This window comes from Lagenorhynchus albirostris, chromosome X (assembly GCF_949774975.1).
Source record: "Lagenorhynchus albirostris chromosome X, mLagAlb1.1, whole genome shotgun sequence".
NCBI lineage: Eukaryota > Metazoa > Chordata > Mammalia > Artiodactyla > Delphinidae > Lagenorhynchus > Lagenorhynchus albirostris.
Window position 1 is genome coordinate 1,993,891 of NC_083116.1, and position 20,586 is coordinate 2,014,476.

At 64.6% G+C, this 20,586-nt stretch overlaps 1 protein-coding gene across 1 annotated transcript; it reads right to left on the minus strand.

Moving 5' to 3' along the window:
• Nucleotides 1–2,268: 2,268 nt before the first annotated feature.
• Nucleotides 2,269–15,638, minus strand: BGN (biglycan). Its single transcript, XM_060138081.1, has 8 exons — nucleotides 15,478–15,638; nucleotides 7,168–7,427; nucleotides 6,793–6,905; nucleotides 6,002–6,215; nucleotides 5,312–5,422; nucleotides 4,933–5,026; nucleotides 4,675–4,813; nucleotides 2,269–3,413 (listed from the first exon to the last, which is right to left on the minus strand). The coding sequence occupies exons 2-8, from the start codon at nucleotides 7,406–7,408 to the stop codon at nucleotides 3,216–3,218; spliced, it is 1,110 nt and encodes a 369-aa protein (XP_059994064.1). The 5' UTR covers nucleotides 7,409–7,427; nucleotides 15,478–15,638; the 3' UTR covers nucleotides 2,269–3,215.
• Between the last annotated feature and the right edge of the window lie 4,948 nt (nucleotides 15,639–20,586).

A 20,586-nucleotide genomic window follows, 5' to 3' on the forward strand; every position in this document is an offset into this window, starting at 1 on the left:
GTGCACCCAAGTGCAGGCTCCTACTCAATTCAAGGTCGACTGGCCCTGGCCCCTCCCCCATCTTTCCTGCCCCTTTCCCGCGGGGTTACCGAGGCTTTGGGACTGCACACCCCTTCGCCCATCCACCTGCCCACAGCTCACAGCAGAGCACTCCAGTCCCCTGCAGCTCTGCCACCTGGGGCTTCCTGGGACCGCGGCTGGGCCCTGGGCTCCGCAGGGAGGAGCCTTGCGTGGTGTATAAGGCATATGGGGAAGTGTACACGAGGGACTGTTGGCTGACAGAGATGTTGCCATAGGCTTTTTTCAAAGGCCAGTCAGTCTCAACTTTTGTTATTACTATCATCTCATAGTCTGCAACACACTCGATACCAGAGTGAGGCTAAGTGGGCCGTTTGCCTTTTTTCTTTTGACTGCGCGCGGGTTTTCTCTAGTTGCAGCGAGCGGGGGCTACTCTTCGCTGCGGTGCGCGGGCTTCTCATTGCGGCAGCTTCTCTTGCTGCGGAGCACGGGCCCTAGGCGCGTGGGCTCAGTAGTTGTGGTTCGTGGGCTCTACAGCGCAGGCTCAGTAGTTGTGGCGCACGGGCTCAGTTGCTCCACAGCATGTGGGATCTTCCAGGACCAGGGCTCGATCCTGTGTCCCCTGCATTGGCAGGTGGATTCTTAACCACTGTGCCACCAGGGAAGTCCCCCCCGCCCAGGGTCATTTGTCTTTGACCAAGTGCTCTGGGTACGGAGACCTCCTTTCCAACCATGATCCCCAGGCCCTCGTGGGGTGCGGCCCTGTTCAACTCCGTGGCACCTGCAGTGGGGCCTGAGTGGTCCCCTGGGTCTGGCAGGGTGTGGGTCATGCCCGCATGGCGCTGTCCCCTCTCATGTGTGTGACCCACCGGGCCTACGGGACACCTTCCCTGGGGCCCAACCACGGGGTTCTCCTCTGTGCCTACCAGCATTATTACACCGGTCCCACCAGCGTGTCGTGGCACTGGTGTCCCAGAGTAAGAGGGAGGCAGGGAGGAGAGGAAGGGCAGCAAGCCTGGAGGGAAGGCAGCGATCCACAGGGTCCGGTGCCCAGAGCTGCCCGCAGAGAAACAGCCCGAGGGCTCCGTGTTTCTGTCTCCGCCAGGCCCTGTGCCGGCTGCCCCTCCTCCCACCAGCGAGGGGACTTGACCGAGGCCCTGACTCCTGGACCCCCGCCAGTGCCCTTGCCCTGAGCCTGCCCAGCTCAGCAGAGATTGCGGGGCCGTGGAACACACGGCCCAGAATAGTGCTGTGATGCCAACGGGTGACATTCTATTGCTGGGCCACCACACTGAGTGGTGCCTCCCATCCCCAAAAGGAGAAATCTGGGGACGCCGGGTGCCCCAGGGCCGGGCCAGGCGGAAGGGTTCTGTGCACGGAGCCAGCACGCGGTGCCTCTGGGCTCCTTCTCTCCTGGGCTGGCACTCCTGGCGGCCCCGCCTGCTCTATTTTCGTTGGTGGCCCACGGCTGCTCAGGGAAGCCCTGGATCCCATCACCTGGGGCAGAGGCCCCTTGTGTACGACGAGGGAAGAGCAGCCAGGCCATAGCCTGTCTCCTGCTTAGCCCGCTGGGCTTGCCATCCAAGGGGCATTTCTTGGGGGACTGTTCCCCCCCCCACTCCCTTTCCGGGGCAGACCTATGTCCCCAGGCTTCACGGGCTGTGCCCTGGATCCTCTCTTGGGAACCGGCACCCACACGCTGCGACCTGCGCACAGGGTGACCTACTGGGTGGTCGCTGCGCTGGGAGCCCAGGCCAAGCCAGTACAGGAGTGCGCCCCCTGGTGCTGACACAGGTGTGGCACACAGCTCTGACCACAGCCGAAATCCGGTATTGTGCTGAGCCCCCAAACCCCATTGAGGCGGGCAGGGGCCCCTAGGGTTTCCCGGCTCCCGCTCGGTTGGGGGGAGTTTCTGGCCTGGTGCCCTTCAGCCAGCGGCTGCTTGGCAGACACTCCACTCTGGGAGGGCAGATGCCACCTCAGCCGGCCCTGCTGCAGGAGCCCAGTCTGAGGATAGCCGGGGCAACAGAAGTGACTAGAAGGGACGGGAAGGGGGCAGCATGGGGCCTTCTGGTCCAGCCCTGAGCCTGGGGGTGCTCCCCACTGAAGTCAGGGAAAGCAGCGAACAGGCAGCTCAGGGCTCCGATGGGGCACGGAGAGGCGGAACCTGGGCGCCAGCCACAGCGGACCCTCGTGGCTCCCGTTTCCTTTGGGTCCCCAGTCCACCCCGAGAGGCTACACACGCAGCCGTGTTGCACAGTGTTTCTTTAATTGAAAGACAACAACCGACCTCAGAAGCAGCCCCTCCTTACTACCCCAGGGGCTGGAAGGCCACGGGAGGGGAGACCTAGCCGTCGTGGGGGAAAGGGGGGCAGTGAGGAGCGTGCTGGGGACTCTGCGGGGTGCTGGGCCCCTCCCGGGGGACAGACTCTCAGGGCCTGGCTGAGTCCAATGCTCCCCCTGGGAGCACGTGGCCTGTGGAGCGCGTGGTTGCCGGATCATCCAGGCTTGGGGGCGAGGCCTGGGTGGGGTGGGGGGCAGCTGTCCCCCACCGCAGCCCACCTGGGTAGGGGCTGGGCAGAAGCCCAGCGAGACAGAGACCAGACCCAGCCCAAGGATGTGAGAGAGGAGAGGGAAGACGAGGGAGGGACAGACGGAGAGACAGAGAGAGATGGAGAGGACTGATCCAGGGGCCGGTAGAGCAAACAGGCTGGGATGGATGGCCGTGAACTCACAGAAGGATGCCAGCGGGCATGGGAGGAGAAGGGTAGCAGGCCAGGCCGAGGAGGGATGTGTGCCCGGCAGGTAGGGTGGGCTCAGCGGGGTCCGCTGTCTCCATCCCTGGCCCCCCAGACCCAGGGACCATTTTCCTTGGACTGGAGCCTCAGACAATTTGGTTTTGGGGTGAATGGGAAGAAAGCTTCGTGGGGGCACCTCTGCGTGGTCATGATGGGGGAGCAGGGGCAGCTCTGAAGCTAAGGGGCGTGTGATGGGGGCCAGGCCTCACGCCTCACCTGCACACTTGGGAGCCAGGGCAAGGATGTCGGGTGGCGACGAGGGGGTTGGGGATCAAGGGCGGGGCTGGGTCGGGTGCAGCTGAGCACTGGCTTCGCTCCCTTGCTTTGCTTCCCCCCTCAGGACATCCGCTGTGCTCCCCAGAGGCCCCGCCCAGGCCACCTTGGCGGCTGCCGCCACCTCTACTTTTTGTAGTTGCCAAACTGGATGGCCAGGCGGTCAGTGACGCAGCGGAAGGTGGCCGGCTGCACCTCCCAGTAGGGCACGGGGTTGCTGAAGAGGCTAATGCCGTTGTAGTAGGCTCGCTTGACCCCGAAGCCCACGGGGCAGAAGTCATTGACGCCCACCTTGGTGATGTTGTTGGCGTGCAGATAGACCACCTGGGGGCAGAGAGGTGTGGCTCAGGGCGGTGGCCCAGTCGCCCCAACCCCCCTGCCTGCGTCTGCCCTGCCTGGGTAGGCCGAGCGGAGGGCAGAACCCCGAGGGCTGGTGCCCTCCCTCCCGGCTGAGTCCCGCCCCGCCGCCTCATGGGCCACGTTTCATTGTTTTGCATCCACACGGCCCTTTGAGGGCGTGGAGGTGATCCTCCCATGGTCTGGAGGAGCAAACTGAGGCTTCGGTATGGTTGTTGGGTGGGTGCTGGCCCGCCTTAAGGCACTGGTGTGTGACTGGGTGCTGGGATGGGGAGCTTGGGGGGTGTGGGTGTGAGGTGAGGGGTACGTGGGGCACGAGTGGTGGGGTGGGACTGTCGATGCGGGAAGGATGGCACGTTGGGCTCACATAAAGTCCCTGGCCCTCCCTCTGGGTTCCCTGGGCTGTGGGTCTGCCCCCAGGGAAGCAGCCTCCCAGTCCAGAGCCCCAGGGGCGTGAGAGGAGAAAGAGCCTCCTCCTCCCCCGCTCCCCCAGCTCCCTGAAGCCACATGCTGTGGGACAGGAGGGTCAGGGAGGGAGGACCCAATGACGGCAGGGAGGCGCTCAGACTGCAGCGGCGCCCTCTAGAGGCGGCAAGGACACGGCCGCTAGAGGGCGCTCTCGGCTTGGCCAGGGGGGCGCTGCCGCTGCGGGTGGGCGGTCCCCACGCAGGGCTCAGGCGGGCTCCGGTGTACTCGGCTCTGACTGGCCAGCCCGCGAGAATGGCGGGTCTCCTGGCACGTGTGAATGGGTTGGAAGCAGCGACTGAGGTCCAGAGCAGGGCCGAGTACGGCCAAGTTCATCCATATGGCTGACAGCCAAACTGGGGGTAGGGCCCCTGAGAGAGCCCCAGGCCAGGCCTTGTATCCCTCATCAGCCCACTTCATGCCCTGGGCTGTCCCTGTCTTGCCACAGATCTGTGTACCCCGTGCCCAGACTGTTCCCTCACCTCGTGGGCCCGGCCGCACCTTGCAGGTGTTGCACCCACCTGAGAAACCTGCTCTTCCCTCACGACCTCGCTGCCCCGGGCCCGCCCTCCCTGCTGTCCACAGCGGCATCCCCACCTGCCCCTCTCCTCCCTCAGTGCAGGTGATTGGCGCTGAAGGAGGGATCCCTGAGCCTGCTCCTTTGCAGCGAGGTCCCATTCCGCTCTGTACCCAGACCCCACACGTGCTGGGCCTGAGCAAGGAGGGCCATGGGCTGAGGGGCTGCCCACTCCCTGGCTCTCACCTGGAGGAGCTTGAGGTCCGGAAGGCCAGCAGGCACCCTGGACAGCTTGTTATTGTCCAAGTGCAGCTCCCGCAGGGTGGGCAGAAAACTCAGGCTCCCATTCTCAATCATGCGGATCTGGTTGTGGCCCAGGCCCAGCCTGCGAAGGGGCGGATGAGAAAAAGATGGTGTGGTGGGGCCCGCAGGCCGCACGGCACTGTGAGGACTCAGGCCCCCAGCCCCCCCAGTCTCCCCAGCGCCCCCAGACCCCCAGCCCACCTGTACAGCTTTGAGTAGCGGAGCAGGTCCTCTAGCTCGATTGCCTGGATTTTGTTGTGGTCCAGATGGAGTTCATTCAGGGTCTCGGGGAGGTCTGCCAGGAAAAGAGGATGCTCTGGGCTGAATGCAGGAGGGGAGGCCACGTGTGTGGGCTGATGCTGTGTGTGTGTGTGTGTGTGTGTGTGTGTGTGTGTGTGTGTGTGTGCACGGTCCCACGCTTGGTGGAGCAGAGACCCTAGCTCTGCCCCAGGTGGGGAGAGGGGCAGCCAAAGCCCTCCCTGAGTTGACTGGGTGCCTCCAGATGGCTCCAGGCCCCCCACCTGTATCCATGTGTGCTCCGAAGGCCAGGTAGTGTGGGAAGCAAGGGCTGACTTCCTACCTTTGGGGATGCCGGTGAGCTTAGCCTCAGAGATGCGCAGGTAGTTGAGCTTCAGGCCATCGAAAGCTCCAGGTTCAAAGCCACTGTTCTCCAGGGGGTTCCCACCCATCTCTAGGAGAGAGGCCCCCTCAGCCCTGGAGCCAGGGCTGGGCATCTGCCCGCACGCCCCCAGAGCCTGTCGGCTGCCTGGCTTGGGCTGGCCTAGTGGGCCCTGCTGATTACCCGCTCCCCCATCTCTCCCTGAAAGCAGTGCCGCTAAGTTACTAACGCTAATGGACTGAATGCAAACTCCTCGCTGTTCAAGGCCACTAACTCCCAAGGGCACTGGGCCTGGCATCAGCCTTAGGGGGCAGAGGGAGCACGGAGAAAGGGAGGGGAGACAGGAATCAAGGCCGGGCTCCCCCGCCCGCCCAGCCCCTGGCTGGCTGGCTGGCTGGCTGCACTGGCCCTTTCCCTTCCCTTTCCCTATGGGCCCTGAGTTTCTCTTCACCTTCCCTTGGCAGCTCTGGGGTGTGCTCCTAGACAAGCTTCCAGAAAGTACCGTGAGGCCCAGCCGGCTGGTCCATGGCTGTCCTGGACAGCCCAGCACCCAGCTGCCCTGGCTGGCAGAGCCCCCCCTTTGACCCTCCTCCCCCATCCACTGCCACCGCCGGGGACGGGTGACGACGCCACTGGTGGGATCTCGCTCACCGATGCAGTTCATGTTGCGCAGCCCACTGAACACGCCCTTGGGCACCTTGCGGATGCGGTTGTCGTGGATGCGGAGCTCCACCAGGGAGCTGGGCAGGTTGGGAGGGATCTCCACCAGGTGGTTCTTGGAGATGTAGAGCTTCTGCAGCTTCCGCAGGGGGCTGAAGGCCTTCTCGTGGATCTTGGAGATCTTGTTGTTCACCAGGACCAGGGCCTGAGGCAGCACGCGTGCTGAGGTGAAGGCCCCGGCCCCCTACCTGCCCGCCTTCTCCTCTCCCCCATCCCTGCCACCTGAGCTAGCGATTCGCGATTAGCAGTTGTCAGGACTTTACAGATGTTTGAGCCCCAGCTCAGCCTCCAGGAGATCCGTCTGTGCTCCTGGGCAGAGTGCAGATCGGGGAGCTGGCGCTCAGGCCCAGCAATACCACTGCTGCTTAGCGCAGCCTGCCGCTCCTCTGTGTCCCAGTTTCCCCACTTGCACCCTGGCTACAATGAAATCTTTTCTCACCGTGTTGCTGGGAGGAGTCAATAAGATGAAAAGTTTTCAGTCAAGAAGGGAATTGGGCTGAGTGATCCTGTCCTGCACTTACGGCTGCTGACACCTGCACATGTGCCCTGTGACCCTGGGCACTCCCACCACAGCCGCCTCCAGACCGCTCTCAGGACTCCCCAGGTCTCCGGTCCCCTCTCGCACTCCACAAGTATGTGCCCACACCCATCTGGACCCAACCCCCCATGCTGCGGGCCTGCCACCTCCTTGCAGCCCCTTGGAAGGGCCAGGGTGGGCTTACATAGAGATGCTGGAGGCCTTTGAAGTCATCCTTCCGGATCTCGGAGATGTCGTTGTTCTGCAGGTCCAGCAGAGTGGTGTCGGGCGAGATCTCTTTGGGCACAGCCTTCAGACCTGGGGGCCGGCACCACCGTCACCAGTGTGAGCCATGGCCATGACCCCAGCGTGGCGCGGAGCTCAGGGACTCGCGTGCACGCAGGGACTCCGCCGCCAGTGGGCCAGCGCCAGAGTCGGCAGACGGAGGGGCTTCTCGCTCCCCGCCTGCTTGCAAGCAGACCAGTGGACACCCTCCCACACTGAAACCAGGATTCCCGAGCTGGCTTGGGGTCACCCCCTCCCCACCCTCACGCTTCCACGTCTACCCCACTGGACTGACCCAGGTCGGAGCACTGAACGACCCGCAGGTGGCAGTGGCAGCCGAAAGGGCACATGGCGCTGTAGGTGGGAGGGAGGGAGTCCAGGTCTGGGATGCCCGAGGTCGTGTCGGCGCCTGAAGCCTCCTCGTCGTTCAACATGGGCAGCCCGTCGTCCAGGGTGAAGTCCCAGAAGCCTTTTTGCTCAAAGGGCAGAGCCTGGCTCAGGGCCAGCAGGGCCGCAAGAGGCCACAGGGGCCACATGGTGGGTGTGCCTGCGAGACTGGGGTGAGGAGAGGCCATCAGGAGTGCCCAGCTGGCGCCCACGCCCACCTTCTGGGCCCTTGCCTGGCTACCGTCCCGCGCCCGGGGGGCTGGGGTTCTGCACGTGTTGGCCTCGTGTCCCTCGCCCCTCACCCCTCACGGGTGCAGCCAGGCCCTGGGCTGTAGGGGCCGGGAGGGAGGTGTGGGTGGGCAGGAGACTCCGGGCAGGACTTGGCCTCAGTGGGCAGCACTGTGTCTTCCCAGTTGGTGAGTCTGTACCCCTCCAACACGCTCACGCGAGTGCACACACACACTCACGCAAGCGCACACACACGCAAACACACACGCAAGCGCACACACACTCACGCAAGCACTCACGCAAACACACACGCAAGCGCACACACACACTCACGCAAGCACACACTCACACAAGCACACACTCACGCAAGCACACACACACTCACGCACCAGCCACTGAGTCAGCTGCAGCCTGCCTGGGGGGTCACTGAGGCTAGTGGAGGAGGCAGAGAGGGAAACCCAGCCATTTGCCGCCCACAGGCTTTGAGGAATTCAGATTTAAAGAAACCACTGTGGCCCGGCCACTCCCACATGCTCAGGGCAGTGTGAGCGCGCTCAGGGCTGACTCAGGTGACCACAAGTCGCTTCCTTTCCTGCCTGAGCCCCCCTTGCAGCACACCCACATTTCTCTAAGAGTCAAGAGGCCAAGGCACCAGGCTGGGCACGTTGGGTAGAAGGCTGGGCCAGCCCTGGAGGGAAGGTGAGGAGAGGGGCATTCTCCCAGGCCATGCGTGGAATCCTGGACATGGAAGGGGCGTCCCTTGCCCCCCCCACCCCGCCTCTGCTGCCCTGGGCTGTGGCTTCCTCCCCTGGCTCGCGAGCCGTCCCCTGGCTCAGCCCGCAGAGCCCCAGGGCTCCCGCCTCTGCTCCCACCCTTCCTTCTGCCCACGGCCCCGGGCCCCGGGCCCCTGGAGAGGCCACCAGAGGGGAGCAGGCTGCTGCCAGGGTGGCGGGCAGGTTCAGGCTTGTCCAGAGGCTCCTCTGCTGAAAGACAGTGCCCAGGAGGAGGCTGGAGTCCCTGCCTCTCCTACCACCCCCAGCTACCTGCTTTCCTGGGAAAGCCCCAGCCTCATTTTCCCATGTTATAGAGGAACAAGTGCACCTGCCCTGCTTGTCTCCCAGGCGCGGGGTGTCTGCGGTTGCCCCGGGTGCAGACGTGAAGCAGCCCCACCCCAGGGAGGCCCTCACTCGGGGCCCATCTTGGCCAGGGGAAAGGCTGTTCGGGGCTTCAGTGGGGCTGGGTGAGCCCCCCGAGCCTGATAGCCGGCTGCAAAGGGGGAAGGAGGCCCCCGACAGGCCCGGTTGACCTGGGGCTGGACTGGCGGGGGTTGGGAGCTGCGGCCACCTCCATCTTGCCGCCCCTCTCGCACTCCTCAGGCCCCCCACTGAGCTGGGCACGTGGCCTGTCCTGGCTCCCACCATCCTGAGGACAGAGCTGCAGCTGCCAGCGAGAGGGGCCGGAGCAGCCTTTCTGGCAGCTGGGGCCGCAGTCTGCTTGGCAGGCAGCGGCCGGGGGCCCAGGGTGCTGTTCATCAGACGCAGCCGCGGAGCCAGCCCCAGAAAAGCTGCCTGCCTGCCGCAGTCACACAACAAAGTGAGGGTCCCTCATGCTGGGGGAGCGCCAGCCTCCCTGGCTCCGTGGGGGACGGAGGCCCTGGAGGAGGTGAGCCGCTCCGGGCCGCCGTGCCTGATATTCTGATGTCGCTGCGTCTGGGGCCCCACAGAGTGGCTGAGAGAGGGGAAGGGCTGGCTCTAGTGCAGGCTCACTCTGGGGGGAGGGAGGCTGAGGACTTGGAGGCCCCACCCCAGGGCCCCGTGACAGCACAGGACAAGGTCTGGCTGGTTTCACCCGGCTCCTGGCTGGGCCCAGGCAGTGGGCAGGCTGGCGCACTTTCCGGCACAGCCCTGCTTTCCCCGCGGAGAGCTGGCAGGAGACTCAGCGGCCAGAACTGTGCAGAGTGGAGGGGGCCGACCGGACACCGAGCCCCCGGGGGCCGCAACAGACCCAGAAGGAGCCGGGGGTGATGGAGTTCTCTGGCCCGCCGGCTGAGTGTGGGCAGGGCACAGAGGCTGGGGGAGGAAGCGGAGCTGCAGGGCTGCCTCCCCCCACCTCACACCGGGTCCCTCCCACCGCACACACGTGCAGGAGGGGGGTGGGCCCTCAGCCCCGGAAGCGGGAGCCCCCATGGACAGGTACTGTGAGACCCAAGGCAAGTCCCGCCAGCCCCACCTCCCACACTACCCAGGCCTCTGGGCCTCCTGGGCGTGTCCCCAAGGACTTCAGGCAGCCTCGAGCCCCATCAAAGTGTTCTCTGAGCTGGATGGGTCCCTCCTCCTCAGAGCGAAGGAAAGAAGCGGTGATGGCGGTGAGGCCTCGCGCCGCGCCCACAGGTTGGAGTGAGGGCCGCCCACCCAATAGGGCTCTCCTTGTCTGGCCCTCTGAAAGCCAGCACAGTCCTCCAACTGGGACTGCTCCAGGTCACAGCCAAACAAGACACACTGGCAGCCCCTGAGAACACGGAGGGGCCGTGCCAGGCATTCAGGCCAGGCCAAGGGCGGCGGGAGCGGGCCTGAGGTCTGGCAGGCCCTGGGAGCTCGCCTGCAGATGTGCGGCCCGCGGCTGCCAAGTCGCAGATGCCGGACGCCTGACGCTGTTCCGCAGCCTCGGCCCGGGTGTCTGGCCCCTCTGAGCAGCCCGACCTGAACCCGGACGCGCGGGCCCGTGGTCCCTGGGACTGCGGGTCGCGCTTCCCCCCTCCCCTCTGTCCGCCAAAGCCTTTGAGGCCCAGCTTCTACTAGCAGGCCAGAGGCAGGGGCGCTGCCCAGAGCTCTGCTCTGCGAGCTGACGCCCGGCTGCTCGCCGCCTCCCTCCCGGGCCCCGAGAGAGGAGACGTGCACCATCCATGGGTCTCCTGAGGCTTACGCGCGTTGGGGTCGTGGCTGCAGGGGTTGGGGTGGGCCCTGAGCCCCGCGCCATCGGTGCCTGCTCGCCAGCCACCCCGAGCCCACCGCCACGGCCTCGGCACACCTTCCAGCTACGAGGGGAGCAGACATCCAGGCGTGGCTGGCCAGGGCGCTCCTCCCTGCTGGGGTCTTGGCGCTGCTGAGGTGACCGGACAGAGCTGGGTCCTGTGCCCCTGCAGCCTTCAGGGACAGACTTGACTTGGATGTGGGTGTCGGAGGCCAACAGGGAGCCAGCCCGTCTGCTGCAGAGCGCTGGTACCGGGGAAGTGGCTAGGCGGCCGGTACTGACCAGGCCGGACGTCTCTCCCCACAGCCTTGAGGACAGCCATCACCTCCACCCCCAGCCTTCTGGGAAACCTCTGGAAGGCCGGCGGTTCCAGTGCCGGCCTTCTGCCATGCCTGAGTCAGGCGGCAGATGAGCCAGGTCAGCTGGGGGTCCTGGGCTGCTGGGTGCCCTGCCCCCCCTCCCGCACCCCCGAAGGCTCGCTGCAGAAACCCTGAGGGCGGGGGAAGGTGTTCTATCCCTTCCCAGGGTGGGCCAGGGCACTCAAGGGATTTCTTAGCACAGCCCTCCTGAGGACCAGCAGGAAACTCCTGCCCAAGGCCACACTGTGAGGAAATGGGAGAGGGGGCACACGTGCCCTGCCCCACCCTCTGCCCCCGCAGACTTGGCTGCAGAGCCCAAAGTCACAGAATCCCGAACTCCCTGGGTTGCACAGGGGGCCGAACCAGCCCCCGGTCCCTGCAGAAGACTCCTTGCATCTCCCCCACTCTGGCTGGGAGGTGACGCTGACGGAAAGCAGGGCCCTGCCCTGTGGGTCCTGCGCCCCCTGGCTTGCATCACGAATCCTCTAGAAACATGGCGTCTCTCTCTGACTGCCACCATCCATAGCTCCCCTCAGCCCGCGGGGCCAGATGCCCCTCCTCGGCCCCAGCGCACCCATCAGGCCAGCCCCAGCCCCTCTGCCTCCGCCTCCAGCTGCACAGAAGTGGCCTGGAAAAGCCATCATCCCAGCCTGGCCCGGGAGGTTCCCCCAAGCATTTTAGGTCCCAGCAGGTGCCAGACCCCACAGGGAGATGCTCTCAGCCTGGTTCCCAGAGCCTGAGGTCCTGTCTGCCCTCTGCCCCTCTCCTTCAGGTCCTAGTTTTGTTCCCCAAATCCCCGATCCCATGGCCACTCGGGCCTCTGACTGCTGTGTCCCTCTTGGCCATCTGAGCCACCCAGAGGCAGCTGGTGGGGGAGAAGCAGGGGCCGCTTGAGTCGCATGGAACCTGGGACCACCCCCAGCCCGCTGCCCCTTGTCCTGCAGCTCTGCTCCAGGCTGGGGTTTCTGCCGAGTTTGGCCTTCAGACGCCGTGGATCGCGAGAGCTGGCTGTGAGGAGGCCGGGTAGAGCCCCAGTCCCCTAAACCTGAACGATGTGTCACCATGGGGAGGGGCAGGCATGAGTCGTCTGAGTCCCTGGCACCTCCACTGGGCTTGGGAACGTCAGCGATACCAGCCTGCCAATGAGCGCGAGCTGGGCTGCTCTGCGGACTGCTATGGGGGCCGAGCAGCCTCTGGAGGAGCTGAGGCTGGTGGCGTGTGGGCAAGTGGGCAGCTCCCATAGGCACCCAGGAGCTGCCCCACCCCAGAGTAGAGAGGGTGGGGGACAAGCCAAACAGAGTCCCAGAGGGCGTGAAGGAAGTCCTGGGGGACCCTGGGGCTGGGGACTCCAGGTGAGGGGAGGGCTTTCACCCCAGAACCTTCCATCTGGAAGGTGGGGAGATGAACCACAGCCCCAGGGAGCACTGGGAAACTGGTTTTGGAAGCCTGGAGAAGGGCCTGGCTCTAGGGCTACCAGTTAGCCTCTGGCCTGGGGCAGGACTAAGCAGACTCCGTCTCCGTCCTCCCAGCGCAGGCACCTCTGCCTCTCCCCGCACTGGCTTCCTTGAAGATAGGATTCACAGAAAAGGTTTCGTGGGTGATCAGGTGTGGGCCCCAGTATGTGAGCAGAGGGGACAGAGGGGTGGGAGGAGAACTGAGTGCCCCGGGCACCAGCTGACAGGACAAGAGGGGGCAGAGCTGGCAGGGCCCGGGGGTGCCTGCCTCCAGAGGGGGCCCATGTTCACCCCCACCCTATGCTCACAGCAGGGCGCCCCAGGACAGTCACCATCACCCTCTAGCCCCAGGATTTGAGCTAAGCCCTTGGGCTGGTGTGTCCCCTCCCACCAGCAGGGCCGACAGGCACAGGGAGGGGTGGGCAGCTCAGGGCAGGGACCAAGCTCTCCAACCCTGGGGAAGAACTTTCTAACAATCCAGGGTGTTGGCAGGGAAGGAGAGGGTCTCCAGACATGCCATTGAAAGGGCAAACAGCCCAGTGGCCTAGCAGGTGGGGCTCTGGAGGCCCCGAGCTGGGACTGGGGCCCTGCCCGGAGGCGAGCCAGACAGCGCCGGGCCCTACTGGGAGTCTGGGAGCTGGGCTGCCGCCCCACAGCTCACGTGCTCCAAGGCTGGCCCTGGGGCCGGCCACGGCCTCAGGCTGCATCCCCAGGAGGCCAAGGACAAGTGATGGCTGGGACAGGCCTGTCTCCTTGGGGCTTCTCCAGGGAGTGGAGGAGAGCTGGTGGTGGGTGGGCCTGGGAAGGGGCTCATGACAGATCCCTCCTCTGGGACTCCACGCCGGTGCTGGAAGGGATGCTCTGTGGTCCTGAATGACTAAGGAATGTTGCTAAAGAAAGGAACTGCTTTCTTGTCTTAGGAACACACCCTCTCTTCCGGTCCTTCCCCATTCACGCTCCTCTGATGGGCCAGGGCCACTGAGGGGATTGGGGAGAAATTGGGGCCAATGCTTGCATGTCACCCTGCATGACAGTCAGAGGGCCAGCACCCCAGATTTCTGGGCCCCTAAAATGAGCTGGTACAGAACTGCCACCAGACCCATTGGTGAAGGGGCTGGGCCGCGGACTCCCCATCGACATAGTGGGGTCCCTGGTCCCTGCTCCAGGGCAGGGCATAAAAGCGGTCGGATGGTTAATGCCCTCTGTGAGCCGGGTCCTGGGACGTGAAGGTGGGCCGGTCGCTGCCTCGCCGTGGGGGCCCTCCCTGCTCCCAGCCTTCTTCCCACCGCCCGGTCTTGGCGGCTCGGAGACAGTGCCATGGCTTCCTTTCGATGCACGCACAGAGAACTGCCCTGAGAGGTTCACCCACGCTGGCCCACGGCAGCCGGACACCGGAAGTTGCACAGAAAGGCGCCTCTGCCGAACCGCCAGCCTTCCCAGGGTGTGGGTGGCACCGAGGGGGGCCTGAGCATCTCCAGCTGGTCTCAATCTCAGTCAGTCCCTGCCTCGTGGAGAGCTGGCCGGCCAGGGAGGGGTGAGCTCACAGAAGCAGGAGCCCCCAGAGGGCAGGACTGGCCACCGAATCGGCAACCTGAGTGGCCCTTACGAAGACTTCAGCTGCGTGAGAACGATCTCCCTGGCCTGGGCGAGGTCTGCCCCGCCCGCCCCACCCAGCACCCTGCCCTGGAGGACCCCGGGCCTTCTGCTGCACTCAGCGGAGCAACGCGGGAAGCTCTCACCACCGGGTGCCCAGGCCCCAGCCCCGCCCCGCCCGTGGAGCAGCGAGGTGCTGTTCCCATCCCCCAGCCTTCCAGGATGCTCAGTGGCACACCCAGACAGAGGGCTCCGTTCTCCCTTGTTCCTCTCCTGGGTCCCTCGGCACTTCCCTCAGCATGCCAGCCATCTTGAGAGCTTGCGGGACGGGGCCAGTGGGCCTGCCCCCTCTCACTCCAGTCCCCACGCACTTCACTTGACCATAAGCTATCATCGTCAACATGCAAGGGACTTTGCGGGCTCCCTGGATGCTACGGGGTCAATAGGCTGGATTTGTCAGTCAGGAGCTCTGAGTCCTGGCCCCAGTTCTGCCCCTGACTGGCTGTGCCACTGTGGGCAGGTTCCTGCCCCTCTCTGGGCCTCAGTTGCCCCCTCTGTACAATGGATGGGGTGGGAGTGGGACCAGCAGGGGCCACGGCTCCCCTCCCAAACGGCTCTGGAAGGCAACCTTGTCGCTACACTTTGTTTCAGAACTGGAGTTCTCTCTCCATTCCTGAGATGCCCCCAGGCACCAGTGGGGGGCGGCCTTTGGGGGACAGAGCATCTAGCCTGGGAGCTCTTGAACCTCACCCCTTCCTAAAGGTGCCCATCCTGGGCTGATGGTGTCCTCGCATCTACCCGTGGTCCCCAGAAGCCCTCCGGGGCCACAGGCCAAGCCTGCCTGTGGCTAACACAGCACAGTTGCCTGAGTCTCCTTCTGCACCCCGCTTTGGAACCTCAGTCCAAGGGGGCTCTGGGGCAGAGCGGACTGAGCTGTCCAGGCAGCCCCGCCCGGGGACCCCCCAGCCAGGACTCCGTGGACCCACACCTCGCCCGGGAGGAGGTGGAGGCACGGCATTGGCCTGTGGGTAAGCAGGGAATATCTGGGCAGGGAGCCTGGGGTGTGCCTGGGAAACCGAGTCTCTGAGCCCACGCCGTGGACTAGCCCCAGGCCGTGGGGACCGCTCCCCAGTGACGAGCTTGGGTGGCCGCCCAGAGGTCCTCCTAACCAGGGCCGAGTGCAAAGTGCACCCGGGACTTGCAGTGAACTAAGGGGGCCATTGGCAGAGTGAGGGTACCAGCCGCCCAGCCATGCCTGCATGACGCTCTGGGGTAGCGGCCAAGGGGAAGAACCCCGAGGCGGGAGGCAGAGAGGGCAGATGTGGAGCAGAGCCGAGCAAGGTCAGAGGGGTGAACGAAGGGGATGTCGAAGGTGCCTGGAGGACAGCGGGGAGAAGACGCAGAAATGGGACAAGGACCCAGGGGGCCGCAGGGTGGCGACGAAGGGGCGCGGACCAGGAGCCTGCAGCCGTGCAGTGGGAATCCACAAGCAGCCTAGGGGCGGGAGAGGGCGGTGAGGGGGCAGCGGACCCAGGGGTTAGGCAGTGAGGGCAGCTCAGGGCCAGCGTAGGAACAGCGGGGACACTACGGGGCTTGTGGAGGGGGGGACCCTACCTGAGGAGGGGAAGCGGCGGGCACAGGCTGGCTGGTTGGCGGTCTTGAGGGTCGGGCAGTCCGTGCGTCTGTCGGTCCGTCGGGTCGTCGGAGAGCAGCTGCTCACTCCTGGGCAGTTCGTGGAGAGAGGGAGACAGAGGCGGTGGCAGCGGCGGGAGGGAGGCTAAAGGCTGGGCGGGCGGGCCGACGACGGGAGGGGACGGCGGGGAGGGGGCGGGGAGGGAGGGAAGGAGGGAGGGGGCTGGCGGCGTGGAGAGGGAGGGAGGGAGGGAGGGAGGGGGGAGGGGGCAGGCTTCCCGGCCCCCCTGGCAGCTTCAGAGGGAGTAATTTTCTTGTAGACGGCTGGGCTAGCTGCACCCCTCCCCCTTGCGCCCCCCAGGACTCCCCCCACTCTGCCTGCCCCCCCTCTACACCCTGGGGCACACAGTGAAGGGACACACAGTCTAACTCACACAAGGACCCTTGGCGGCTCTGGGCAGGCGCAGCCTCAGAGATTCAAACTTTCCACTATCCGGATGGGGCCACTGAGGCCCAGAGAGGGGCGGGAGCTGGCTTGCGGGTGTTAGGGCGGGCGGAAGAGAGGGAGAGGGCAGAAGTGGAGGGGAGACCAGGGGCAGGTGGCCTCTGATTGCTAGTCCAGGGACGGGGCCCCGGAATTTGGTCCTGAGCCTCCCAGCCCACTGCAGCCTCTTTTCCCTAAAAAAGAGGAAGCGTTCCTGTCTGTGTGATCTCAGGCTGGGACTCAGCTGGGGGCTGGCAGGACGCAGCACAGATACTGGGGGTCCTCCCCAGCTTGCCTGCCCCGAGCTGAGGCTCAGAGAAGCTGATTCAGAGAGGAGGAGCCAGCGGGTCATCCTTGCTCCATCTGAGCAGGTCCCCTAGGGTGCAATAACTGCTCTGAGGGTGGCCACTTCCTCGGGGCTGAGCCCTGTGCTGGCCACTTACAGGGGTAACTGGGTCAGCCCGCCAAGCGTCCCAGGAAGAGGCCGTCATCAGCCCTGGCATCCACGCCATCACTGGAAGCTCAGCCACTTCCTGAGGGCCCAGATGAGCCCAGGGCCATAGCACGACACCTCCTTCCTGTTGGGTGGGGTCCCATTCCTCCCCCGGCCCGTGTACCCAGCCTCGGTCATGGGGAGACTCCTGCAAGAGCAGTTTTGGGGAGACAAACGTGAGGGTTTAGACGGGGCGAGAAACCGAGGCAGGGAGCGACACTGAGATCTGCGAAGGAGAAGAGGGAAGAAACGAAGGCCTGCAACACGAGACAGGACAGAACTCCACTGAGAGGAAAAGAAAGATGCGTAGAAAGAGAAACAGCTCAACAGGGCAGAGGCCGAGGGCGGGCCAGGGAGAGGCGGGGCCGTGAAAGGAGAGCAGGGGTGAGGCCCGAGGGTCCCGCGCACCCGGCCAGCTGCTGTTTAGGCTTTTGGTGCTCAGCCTCAGGCCATCAGGCAGGTAAGGGTCCAGAAAGTTCTGCCAGGGGGAGTGGCTGGGCCCAGACCCCTCTTCTGTTCACCAGCATCAGTTCAGGGACCCCTGGTCAGACCTGGGACACAATGGTGGCCTGACCAAGCCGCCTGCCTGCAAGAAGCTTCCAGGCTGGGCCACGGCCAAGGGAGAAGTAAGAAAAGCAGGGCCAGGTCGGGAGCTCCGAATCCTTCTTGTTTTCCTGGGTGAGGCAGTTGCAGATGGTTGCGAGCAGGAGATTGGAGAGAACACGTGCCCTTCCAGACACGGGGAGTCAGTTTTGCTTGTTTGTTTGCTTTTTACTGTTTATTGGCGACATAGTCAAACATCTCTGGGTCGCCCCACTGAGCTTCAGCGTCCCCCGACGCAGCTGGGGAGGAGGGGAAAGAGGGTCCAACCCACGTATAAAACACTGCTCCACGAAAGAAGCTAGTTGAAGACGACCACATATTGCATGATTCTGCGTGAAATGTCTAGAACAGGCAAATCTACAGGGACAACAAGTAGATTTGTGGTTTCTGAGGGCCAGGGGGGATGGTGGTGGATAGAGTGGTGACAGCTAAAGGTATCAGTTTTCTTTTGGACGTGATGAAAATGTGCTAGAATCGACTATGATGATGTTGCGGCCTCTGTGAATATGCTAAATAAAAACCATTGAACTGTGCACGTTAGATAGGTGAATTGTATGGTATGTAAATTTTAGCTCCATAAAGCTGTTTACAAAATTTTCAAATGAAAGGAAATAGGCACAAGGCATGCCCATTGCCCAGGGAGCCAAGTCGCTTACTGAGTAAGGTCCCCTCTGTGAGGAGGGGACTGGGGCACGCCAGGGCCACACACAGCACCAGAGGCTCAGGAAGGCTTCCTGGAGGAGATGACTTAGAGCAGACAAGTAGGGAAGAGGCACGGTGTTGGTGGAAGGCAGAGCCCAGGGCTAGGTGTGGAGGGCGTGGGGAGCAGGGACGCCGTGAGGTGGGAAGGCCGAGTGGTGGGCCGGCACGTTCCTGGAGGGAGCAACTTGCGGGCGGTGGTGAGGCAACACCCTGCGCCTTGGAGCTCTTTCCCGCAGTTGGGGGGTACGTCTGGGGCAATATGTCCGTAAGTACGGTTTTTGCGCCTGGAAGGCTCTTGTGTCTGTGGTTTGCAGTCTGCAATAAGCCATAACTGCACACCCGGGCCAAGGCCCACTGAGTCACTGGGCCTGGCCCTCTAATTTGGGGGCCACTCCCAGACCAGCCGGCCTGCACCTCAGTCCTGGGCCTCCCCCTCCCCCTCCCTCTCCCCAGGCCTCAGCTCTCTCTGTGGCTGCAGTGCGGGAACAACCTGGACCCCAGCTTGAGCGGCGCTGAGAACAGCACGTCCTCTGGCCTTTCAGGGCTGCGAGGCGGCAGCAGGAGGCAGGGGAGGGCAGGCATGGGGGGCAAGGCAGGAAGGAAGAGCAGGCATTTCCTGAGGCCCCCGGGCCCCTGGAGGAGGCCGATGCACAGCTGTCTTAGCTCCACAAGAACCAGTGGCAGACAGGGCTGGCCGAGCGATCAGAGGTGGGGCCAGGGGAGGCGGCGGGGGGGCAGCACCCTCTCCTAGCATGCCCTGCGCCTCTGGGACACCGCTGGACAGGCCCCCAAAGCCCCAGCCTGGACTCTTCCCCCCAGGTACTTCGGAGGGCTGGGTGATCCTGCCGGCACCAGCCCGCCCCTCAGCCCAGAACCCCCAGCAGGCCCCTTGGCAGAAGACCCCTCTGCCAGAAAGAGTAAAGACGCGGCTCTCTTGACCTGAGAAGCAGCCTGGTGGCCGGCTCAGGCTTCCCAGGAAAGCGTCCTGCCCCGGGGCCCCACCCGTGCCCCTGCCCGGGTCCTCAGGCCACACTGCTGTGTCCCGGCGCAGAGCAGCCAGCCCTCATCTAGGCCTTGTTGGGTCATTGCCGCCCCTGCCAACACCTTGGTGCCCAGCCCAGAGCCCCAGAGCCCAGGGCAGGCGCTGAAAGGTAGTGGGGCAGGGGTGCGGGGCAGGCAGAAGCCAGCGGTGGTGGGGAGAGAAACGTGCAGGGCGGAAGGGGGCTGAGAGGAGGGGCGGCAGGGCTGGTGAGCAGCTGTGGGTCCACCCCAGGCAGGGCCATCTAAGCCTGTTGCCATCCTGTAGGCCTGTGTGTGGAGAAGGACCCGGAGTCAGCTGCAGCCCGTCCCTCTGGCTTGCAGCTGTTGGTGCCCTGGCTTCAAAGCGAGAAGGGGAGGCCCCAGGACAGAAGCAGGGCACCCAGAGGGCAGGCCTCAAGCCTCTGATCCCCTGTGGGCACGAAACCCTGCCTTTGATGCGGGTCCCTGCAGGGCAGAGCCTGGGAGCCTGGGAGGTGGCCCAGTGGGCAGGGCTTCCAGGGGCTCAGAGGGAGCCCCTATAGAGGTGGTAGCAGCTGACAGAGATCACCCCCAACCCTGGGCTCCAGCCCACCCAGCTGCTCGGCCCATGAGTTTCTGGGCCCGAGAAAGAGCTGCCCGACCCTGACCTTCAGGGGCCCTCTGCCAGACCCCTTCCAGGGCCTTCCTAGCCTCCCTGCCCTGCTATGTCTGGCTGGTGCCCTGCTCACTCCCCTCTGCCTCTGCTCATCACTCCCCCTGTCTGTCTTGGGCTCCCCACTCCTTTCTCAGGTCTCCCCTCTGCATGGTCTGTCCCTTCCCCGGGCACTGAGCCAATCAGCCTCAACTTCCGCTGGCGCCCTTCACTCTCCTGGAGCACACCGGATGGGGCGCAGGGGGGAGTTCTGGGAGGCGGCGGCTCTGCAGTGGCGCCCTGGGGCTGCCTTCCGACCTCTCCCTGGAGTGCTCCCACAGGGCTCTTGTGCGGCCAGCCCAGAGCAAGGCGTTGCCCACGGGAGTCCCCTTCCACCTCCAGGACCACTTTCCAGGCAGGGACACATCACACACATACATCAAGGTCACTTCTTGAGCGTGCCACCCTGCCTAGAACTCAGCTGAGATCCTGGAGAGGGCCCTCGAGGCTCCTAGGCGCTGCACCCCGGAACCCAAGCGGGCACCCCCGAATTCACGGCCTGCTGGTTTCATCCACCCCCGATCTCTGCACCCTTAGGGGCTGGGCAGGGGCAGGGCAGGGGCTAGGCCCACAGTCACTAGGGGGCGGCCCCTCGCACCTCACTGCTTCCTTGAGGCCAGAGTCATGACACCCTGGAGCCCCAAGGGGCAGCAGGTATAACGTGTGCTCAGGGGGCCCTCTGGATGAGGATACTGCTAACGGGAGCCGAACGGCTGCGGAGCAGGCGAGCCTCCGCTCTCTGGAAGTTTACCAGCGCTGATGGCCGAGGCGTGGCCGGTGAAAGCTGGCGCTCTCTATGCCAGAGCTTTTCTTGACCTTCCCCCGAGGACATAATCACACAGCGGCTCTATGTCCCGGGCCGCCAGGGCTGTAATTTCAGGGCTCGAAGGGGGCTCCGTGGAGGCCCGGCCTGTGTCTAGCTATCTTTAGAGAGGCACGCTCTGGGTGTGGCCAGACGAGGGAAGCTGGACCGGGGGCTGTGCCACAGGGAGGCATCTGTGGGCCTCCTGCGAAGCCAGCAAGACGCAGGGACGCCATGAAGCGCGGGGCCCCGTGGTCTTCCCCTGGGGGAGGCTAGCCCCCAGCAGCAGGGCCAGG